The sequence below is a fragment of the Papaver somniferum genome, chromosome 7 (genome assembly GCF_003573695.1).
Source record: "Papaver somniferum cultivar HN1 chromosome 7, ASM357369v1, whole genome shotgun sequence".
NCBI lineage: Eukaryota > Viridiplantae > Streptophyta > Magnoliopsida > Ranunculales > Papaveraceae > Papaver > Papaver somniferum.
The window spans coordinates 224,270,642-224,280,834 of record NC_039364.1 but is presented as its reverse complement, the minus strand read 5'-3'; the positions used below and the strand labels follow the sequence as shown (position 1 = coordinate 224,280,834).

At 37.3% G+C, this 10,193-nt stretch overlaps 1 protein-coding gene across 1 annotated transcript; it reads right to left on the bottom strand.

The window, feature by feature from the left end:
* Positions 1-1,473: 1,473 nt before the first annotated feature.
* On the bottom strand, positions 1,474-2,720 carry LOC113296028 (MATH domain and coiled-coil domain-containing protein At3g58210-like). The gene is made up of 3 exons (XM_026544368.1): positions 2,598-2,720; positions 1,652-2,431; positions 1,474-1,538 (listed from the first exon to the last, which is right to left on the bottom strand). The coding sequence occupies exons 2-3, from the start codon at positions 2,376-2,378 to the stop codon at positions 1,474-1,476; spliced, it is 792 nt and encodes a 263-aa protein (XP_026400153.1). The 5' UTR covers positions 2,379-2,431; positions 2,598-2,720.
* Between the last annotated feature and the right edge of the window lie 7,473 nt (positions 2,721-10,193).

Below are 10,193 nucleotides of genomic sequence, written 5' to 3'. Positions count from 1 at the left end.
TACTAACCTCAAGTGGAAGGATGATGTCTTCATTGATGTCGATACGTCTTTGGATTTTTCAGAGTAATACTTGTATGTCTCAACATTTCTAGAATTCATAGTCTAACTTAAAGAAGTTGAATATGGTAATCTAATCAAACTACTTATGAGTTTTGATACTAAAATATGACAACCAACCTTGACATACCAACGCTTGGCTGGTTCAACCGAGCAATGCTTTAACAACCTTGATAACATAAAAGCAAGATCAGGATACATGAAGTATCATGGTAAAGATAGTCGGACCTATCTTCACGAATCCCCAAGTGAAGTCTTTTAATCCGTAGACCTAATTATATTTCTTAGAGGAAACCTAGGTCCATGGAGGACGACTCTAGCAATCAACCGGGACACAAAGTGTCAGGAATTGAATTTCCCAATTGAAAGAGCATCTCTATTTATAAATGTTCAAGATTGAAGGTTGCTTAGAATTCAAGCGAAGATTACTTGAGATTCCAAGCAAACACTTTATCTGTTTAGATGAAACTCTAATTAGAGTGTCAAGTAAGCATGTGAGAATTAATCTTGAAATTTTTGTTACAACAAGGAAGTAGTTTTACAAAGGAATAATTTTGTTATAAAAAGTAGTTTTAAAAAGAGAAACTGTCCCGGGTGATTCATGCCCAAGCCAAGAGGTGCTCACGGTTTTTGGTTCCAAATATATATCTATAGAGGCTTTTCACTCCAAAAAGAAATGCTTTACGTGTTTGGATCAAGTTAGGAAGATTTGATAAAAAGAGGAGTTCTGAAGGGACAAGGATTTGTCCACGTGAAGGGATGGCCGGTCAAGGCCTAGGCGTTCCCCAAACAAACTTATACACGGTTTTGGGCTTCCATGAGCAAGTCATAGCATCTCTTCTGTCTCATAAGGGAAAGTCAAACAGAAGAAGTTTGAGTCAAAACATGCTCGTTTAAGCGAAGAGATTCCATAAGAAGATTTTAATTAAATAAAGAGTTTTGTGTAAAACCAAATTTATTTACTAAAATGCCTTTTATGTCTAAAATTAGGTAATTAGTTTTGTATATTTTGGGCATCAACTATTCTATCTATATAAATAGAGGCTTATTCTTTTTACTGTCTCATCTCTTTTCACAACACAAAATCAACATGCTTTACATTAAGCTATACGATTATATCTCCAAGATTGAAGAATAAAAAGAATTTTAAAGGGAAAAAATGCTCGGTAGATTTGGTTGATATTATATGATTGGTGTCTCGAAACATTATCGTTTTGATTTAATATTAGTTTTGGGCACCATGGCTACAATGATGAAGTTTATTACCACCTGATCCTCACTAGCTCGTTCTCAAAATCTAAAATAACCCTCACCAAATGGGCTAGATCTGAGCAGACTTTTCTCTTTTTCTTTTTTTCTTGTTTTATTAGATAGATGTGAAAAACATAATCCAATTGTTATATGAACAGACATGATTTAGATGAGCACAAAATAATTCTTAAACAAAAGAAGTTTAAGTGAGTACGAAAACCCAAGAAGTGCTACAATGTAAAACAGAAATCAAAGAGACTGAAAAGTTGATTACTAAAGCATGATTGAGCAAAAGGCATTCACAATCACCACTAAAGCAACCCATCAAACAGTAGATTCTTACCTTTCCCTAGGCACATTTCCACGTTTGGTAGTACAGGTCTGATTGTACTCTCTAAAGCGGCCTTGTTCTCTTGTGCCTTCACGGACTCATCCTTAGCTGCAAGCAGCTCCGACTCTAACTTCTTTACTTCATTATCTGCTCTGGTCACCCTCGCGTGTGCACCGGATAAAGATTGACTCAGCTCCTCAAATTCAACTTCAAGCTTCTGCCTTCCATGAAGATCCTTTTTCACCTCCTCGAGGCGCTCACGAATCCATTCAACATGGAAATCAAGACTTTCAGCCATCTTTATTTTCTCCTCCCATGTGTTAACTATTTCGGTAGACAGCTCATTTGGACGGGATTGATGCATTTCTATAACGAATTTCATAGTATCAGCAACAATCAGTACTTGAGCATCATAAGAGGCCGAAAGAACCTTGCTTGAAGCAATATGACCATATTTTAACCAGATCAGTTTATATACTGGTGCTTGTGCTTTCAGAATACTGAAGCCTCCAATGTTTTCATATGTCTCATCAATTAGGCCGTGCCTCCCTTCTTCAAACAATTGACCGGGTCTTGGATTCTTGGGCAAGGACACTGTTTCACCCGACTGTGTTGCTGGTATGGGCTTTGGCATTAACTCTGAACAAACAGTGCAACCAGGAACAACCTCTGCTTCAATAATACAAGTATCATTTACGAGATACTCTCTACCAGGATCATTGAGTTCACTAAGAGGCATGAATGATGTAAAACCCCAATCAGATTGTTGTGCAGTAAATTGATGTACTGCATCTACAGAATGCAGAAGGGCTGAAGTTAGCATTAGATTACCAAGGTGAAAAAAAGAGAACAATACTCAAAGTGTCTAGGACCTCTAGGTCTACTTACGCCCAATACCCAACCTTTCCAAATTATTGCTACAGCTATAAAATACATGAATAAGCAACAAAAACGATACCTTTTCTCACTGTATATTGTCACGGATTTGATTGACGATTGTCAAAGAAAATTGCGCATACTTACTCCACCCACACGGCAAAGTAGCCGGATTTGCAACATTAAGGTACATCGATACTTGGTCTATACTGTTTCCCTTAGGAAAAATCAGCACACTCCTATTGACAGATAGTAGTAGAAATCATAACCATTAAGCAGTAACGACATGCAATACTCATAAGAGGAGAAAAGTGGACGCACCATTTATAACCACCAACCGTGAAAACATCGGAGTAATGTTTTTTAGTTTTCAACTTAGAGAAGTTCTTAATTACCCGAGTGAATTTTGAAGATAGAGGAACCTCAACTGAAATTCAAAAAAAACAAACATTAAGCTAAATTTTAGAAGTCACTGTGAACATCTGCACCACCACACAACATTCAATATAGCTAAATCCAGAAGGTACTACCGGAAGTTCGAAACTCGAAATCCTAATATTAGCTAATACCAAAACAGTAATTTTGTACCATATATTTTTTACATTTCATTTTCATTGGTTAAAGTGACCGTTTAAACCCGTTTTTACGACCATGGAATCTAAAAAACGCAACAGCAAAAAATAAATAATCAAGATATATAGCAAATCACAGAAAAGGTGAGAACCTCCCATGACTGGTGAAGGAGATAGCAACTTCTTAACCTCATTCGCCAGATGCTGCATGCACGAAACAAAGTATCAAATTTAAATTTGGATGCCATAGAAGCATTGAAATTATTCTCAGCAAAAATAGTAAATGAACGAGGTGGACGACTAAACACAAAAGGTGTCTTAAAGATATTCATTGACCATATCAATAACAAAATGTCAAACTTGATAGTTGTTACCTGTAATCGATTTTGAGAGCTCACCTCTTGGGAACTTTCTTCTTGTTTCGCCTCCATGGATGGGATGGTCTGATTGTCTCAGTATAAGACCGGGGAAGAGATAATTCTGCTGGGAGATTCTTAGCCTAGGATTTACCTAAAGACAGAAACGAGAATGTGTACGGTGGATACGTCATCATGCAAGCCAGAAACCAAAAGAGCGTCTAATATCTGAGTAGACCTTTCCAATAACACAAGTCACTGAGATAATTAAGCGATGATGATCTGTATATAAAATTGAAAAGAGACCGTATGAAAAGAAATTAATGTTCATACTTCACCTTGATTTGGTTTGGTTGCCTTTTGAGGAAAACAAACCGACGACCGAGCTTATAGATTTTGGAAGCTGTTTATCTGCACAGAAGTACTATTGCAAGAACCCCCAGTGATCTAGGGTCCTGCTATTCGTTTGAGATTCCCCAGATTGAAATGTGCATAACATTTCCTGACATTTGTTTTTGTTGGGTCTTGCTAACGTTTAATATTCCACAGATTCGTAAATTAAAACCAAGTCTAAAATCCTGTATATTCATATTTCATAGGCTAATGTAATGTAATACATCAGCACCTAGGCATAGAAAAATGTACAAATTAAATTTTCAATAGCAGGTATCAAAGGTTGAGTGAGAATATGGATGCGGTCAACTGCAGTGAGATGATCTCCAGCACGATTAATCAAAAGTCAAAGAATTAATTAAGATCAGTAGGATCTCCTAGCTTTAAAACAGAACCGTTGGATAATAGAATATCCCATATAAGATTCCCGTCACAGAAACAAATTTTGTGTGGATTTATTTTCATTACTTTTTCATCTACCGAAAATACCCCTCCATTTTTTCCTTTTGATGGTGTAGTTCGTCACAACATCGGTTAGTTGGTTCGGACATCTTCAACGAAGAACACTTGACGTCCCGGTTCGTTTAGGACGCATCATACGGGTGGAAGGTGGAATGAAGCGTCAAGGACGACCGAAACTCACATTGGATGAACTGATTATACGAGATTTGACTGGCTGAGGCTTGGAGAGAAAGTTGGCGCTCGACAGAACTGTGTGGAAAGCAGCGATCCACGTGAAGGAGGTATGTACACGAGGTATGTGAGTTCAGTGGCGGAACTATGTAGAGACTTGGGATGGCTTAAGCCAGCCCAAAGTCCAGAAAAATGTACATTTTTATAGTGCAATTGGGTTTGGTTAAGAAAAATCAAGCCTAAACAATAGGCTTAAGCCAGTCCAAGTCAAACCAATTTGTTTTCAAGCCATCTCAACATTGATTTTCTAGTTCCGCCACTGTGTGAGTTGACTTTTGAATCTCTCTCTTTCTTTCTTTAGTAGGATTGTCTGAACCGTGAACATGTAAACAACCATGGCAGAATTGTGAATGGAGGACCCCCAGTAGCTCTGCAACTCGCAGGATTGTAAAGGGGAGACCCCACTGCAACCGGGACATGGTGTATGTGGATACATCACCTTAATGGTCGCGAACGCGTAATCCCATTGAAGTGATGGCTACTGCACCCTCTGTACCGAAAACGAACATGACGCGGAATGTGTTAACGATTACTCTTACCTCCGGGTAAGTTGCGTCTAGATCTGCAGGTAGCCGGTGTAAAAACTTCGTCGCATCTCTGTAGATAAGATCGTTACGCGGTTTATCTCCGTCCGACCTGGTACTTGATACTGGAAAAGGGCTCTGATTTTTGGTTTCTCGTGTAGTTCGTCACCAGAAGGTGCTGGTAATTGAAATTGCCATTATTTAGTCATCAGTAGTTTGTTTTAGGACAAGGGATGGTGTGGAAAGCCGTTGATGATTAACTGATTGTCATCAGATATTGGAAAAGATAAATCGGTTTCGCACTTAACTTTATTATAGTTTTCTGAGCAACAATTGCTTCCCGCAAATGGTCAGTTTTTTAACGGAAAATGGGTTATTTGTCCAAATATTTTTAAAACATGGTTCAAATGGACGAGTAAAAATTAGTATGGGTGAAATGGACACCAAAAAAATAGTAAGAATGAAACTGGATTCATCCTGGCTTAAACTTAAAAAAGAGCGAGGATGAAACTGGATGCATCCTGATGTAAATTAAAGATAAGAAAAAGTATCTCAAAATGGATAGGATGAAACTGTTTACATCCTGGCTATTTTTTCATTCTTGTCCATTTAAACAGTATCAAATTTTACATGTCTTTTTCACCAATGAATTGTTGATTTTGGTTTTTTTAATCAATTTTGTGGTTTTTTAACCAACATCTTCGTTAGTAGTATGAAAAAACAAGCATTTTCCGGCTTGAAGGCATGTGCACAACTTCTGAATATAGTAAGACTATGTTCGCTGACAGCTTCACAGCTAATTCAAGGAAAAATCCGTGGCACGGAATGTGTAGCCTTGGTGAATCAAATTCCACTTGTTTCAAGCATGAGAGGCAATAATCTCATTCTTTTTCGAGGGTCGATCGTACAGACTAAAAATGAAGACACTTTTATGCTATTAAACGTAACTTGATCCATGAAATTTGATTTGTACACTTCTCTATGTTGAGGTCAACATGTGCAATACTACATTGATGGTTGCCGATGACAAAATGCTTGAGACTTTAGACTATAGTTACAATCCTGGAATTATCAAACGGTCAGCAAGACCTCAGAGAAAAAAGTCATGGAAATTTCAATTTGGGGAATATCAACCAGTCAGTAAGACCCTATATATAGGGCGTTTTTCTGATATACACCCATTTGGTAACCTGTTTTCTAATATATACCCGTTTTTTTGGATATTTCTAATATACATTCGAAATAACAATTTCATCCGTTTTTTGAATGAAACGGCTAACAACCGTTATCTGTGTAGCTGTCGTACAACTGTCATCACTTGAAAAAGACTGTAAAACCCCTACGAGACAAACTCGGATCCAGTTCAACCGAGTTAATAACCTAGTCGACTCAGAAAACCGTGCACGTGCACGTCACATGACCTACAACAATAACTGTCATTTTACAGATGGCTTTATCTTGTGCGTCCAAATAAACGACCACGATTACAACCCTAATTCTTCATCTTTTTCACTGCTATAAGAACCACTGATGAATCCTAATCCTGTTTCAGCATTCAATCACACAAATTAACCATGAATGGAGGCCAAAAAGACTCACCAAGTCTGAATCAACACAACCCAAAATGAAAACTTATCTGCAACGAGTTATGTAATAAAAATGCATTTTATATTAAAGTTGTTCAATCCAAACTAACACTTGAGTTTTTCAATCTAAAAAAACAGTGAAATTGTTCAAAACATAAACATTTCCAAGTCTGAATCAACACAACCCAAAAAGAAACAGATCCAAACTTTTTTCAAAAGATTAACATTCACATAATCAATTTTCCTTGGTCTTCTTAGCCTTTCCCTGTGTCTGAATAGATTGTGTGACAGTTTGTGAAACAGATCCATACTTTGGGTGTGTCACAGTTTGTGACACCTTCCTCTTGGATGCAGTAACAGCAGCTTTAGATGATTCACCTGCAGTCTTCTTCACTCTCTTTGCTTTACTGGGTTGTGATGGATATGAGAAACTAAAATCAGCTGCATCTACTTGAGTTCTTGGTCTCTTTCCCTTTGGATTTTTTTCCAACTTCACCTCCTTTACAAGTTGATTTTTTGTGACCTACTACCTTGCACCTGGAGCATCTTCTAGTCTTCACTCAACTCTAGGTTCATCATAGGACTTTATTCTTTGGTGTAACTACTGACTGCTTCATCTCTGCATCATACTCATCTTCAGCACACATTACAGACACTTCCAAGTTCAATAAAACCCATTTTATTAGGTACAACCTCATTCCAAAACCTATCAAAATTTTCATCCATCTCTAAGTATTCTGGCATTTTTGGGTCATCAACCCACCAATACAGATTAACCCTTTGTCTACTACCAAGCCATAATCTTGTATGGAGCATATCCTCAAACATTTTCAGATGAATCAAGTCTCTACATATGTTGGGGAAAGATAGACACAATTTAGAATTTACGACATCAACACTAATATCCCTATACGGAACAATTGCACTGCATAAAAACAAAATCAAATCAATAAATAACACAACCTGCAATACAAAACACTATTTCTGTATTAAAACAAAATCAATTCAATATATAACAGTATATGTATAAAACCCCAAATCAAATCAAAAAAATTAGAAAATAAAACCCTAAATCAAATCGAGAGAAGATGAAAAAATTAAGAAAATTAGACATCTATCTTGATAGCCTCAACTAAAATAGAGATGGGTTCATCAATTAGAGCTTAAAAATCATCAAAAACAACATAAAAATAATTAGGATTTCAGTTCAGGAAAACCCTACCTCTTCCTCTTTTTCCGCCCTGGTATTTTCTTTATCGCGTCGTGAAATCTTAATAGATTCTTATTCTAGTTAGGAAATCGTTGATTTTGCTACAAAAACTCAATTCGTATCTCATGAACCTAGACCAACAACAGCAGAAATACAGAGAAGAGAAGAAAAAGAATGAAAATGAAATCTTATCTTCTGTCTGTGCGTTTTGTTTCTGAGTTATGGGTAAACCCGTAATTTTGTAAGATAAAAAGATCTCTATCGTCCATTCCAATCACTAGATATACGGCTAGATGTGTGTTTGCTGTTAGCTAACGTTTTTATGGATGATGGGTATATATTAGAAATATCCAAAAAAAGAACCATTAATTGGGGGATAAAAAAAGGAATTGGGGATATAAGAAAATGACAAAAACTGGTTTCAGATATCAATTCGGGGTCACCCCTTATCTAAGTATTTTACGTATTACCTAATCTACCCCTCACTAATCAGGATTAGTGATTAATAATAATTAGTAAAATCTTAAGATTTTTGATAAATGATTAGTGTGTGTTTTATTTGAATTTGGGTGAGTGAGGTGAGAGTAGAAGGAGGGAAAAATATTTTTGAGTGGAAATTTTTTGTGAAAATGGAAGATGATTGTGAGGAGAGAATTGCAGCTGCTGAATCTTTAGCTCTACTACAACAAGGAGCTAACGACAACAACTCTCAATTGCAACTCTTTGTTAAGCCAACACCCTTGAATGATGATTTTGACGAGTATGGAGAGTTTTTCGAAGAAGCTACACAAGAAAGTAAACTTGCACAATATGCAAGCATCCCCAATACACATGTAAAGCTGCTAGGAGGTTGAAAAATCGATTTTTTCTTTAAACCCGCCATTTTTTCAACTGTAAAACCTCGGTGCCGGCATGGTCTTAGTATGAATACCATGCCGGCAGACGCGTTACCAGCATGGTATTCATACTAAGACCATGCCGGTAAAGCGATATCCCCCAATTTGAATATTGATCCGGCATAGTATTCTACCAAAAAACTATGCTGGTACGCAGTTAGCTTTTTTACCTACCAAGGAATATACTACGGAATATTAAACCGGCATGGATTCATTGATAGATTACCATGTCGGAACTTCATGAAAAACATACAGGAAACATTTCCATGTAAACCCAAAAGCCGGCATGGAAAATTAATAACCATCAACGCCGGAACCAGTTACCGGCGTGGTACCATCAATTTCGAGAATGCCGGCAGTGGAACCGGCGTTGTTGAGTTTCAAATTTACAATGCCGGCACCTACAAAAAAACATACTGGAATAAATGTTTTCCAGAGATAAATACCGGCATTACATATCAATTAATTGAAATTCCGGTAGCGTGTACCGGCTTGGGACAATAAATTACGACAGTGCCGACACCTTGTTTTCCGGCGTTGCTGTCTAATGAATAATGTATGCCGGAATATGTTTCAAATTTGTTCTTCAGTTTTGGCTAAGTTCGACAATGCCGGAACATTGGTCGAGCATGCCGATACTTTTTTCCGGCATAGTGTTTTAATTTCGTTTGGAACTAATTTTCGTTCGATCTTTAGTTGGTGACATATATTGATCCAACAAATGCAAAGCCGCTTTATCGGGATACGTCGGAATACTATAAAATACCTCCGGTATGTGACCAAAGAATACTTTACTAATGGATTGCTAGTAATTAACCTTCTAATGAATGTGAAATTGATCTTATGCAGGGAATAATAGATCTAAATGAAGCAATCGCTTGGGTTAAAGAGACGGCTCTTAAGAACATGTGTGTGTTGGTGAGGAATACCGAACGTTCAAAGAGGCGTTTTGAGATGGCTTGCGAGAGAAGTGGGAAATACAATGAGAAGAATATCCACAAGAGAAAGGATTATGTATATCCAAAGAAGACTAATAGGGTATACAAGACTCGTACGAGGAAGAATGATTTCCTGTTTAAGCTTGTTTTCCGTTTAAATGACATGAACAATTGGGATTGTGAGGTTTTGTGTGGCTGTCATAACCACCGGGATCCGAAAGATTTTGTTGGTCACTCCCTAGTTGCGAAGCTGAAACCTCATGAGTTCGAGGATGTAAAGAGATTGACCAAAGCACTTATCAAACCGAGACAAATTCTCAGAGGCTTCAAGGAAAAGGATGAGTCCAACGTGTCTTCTCTACGTACAATTTATAGTGCACAAGCAACTATTAGAAGGGTGGAATGGGAAGGGAGGTCCGTTATGCAATAATTTGAGAAGATGGCTTCGGATTACAACTACACGCGTATCATTAAAAGAGGGTCGGACGAGAAGCCAAAATATTCATTTCG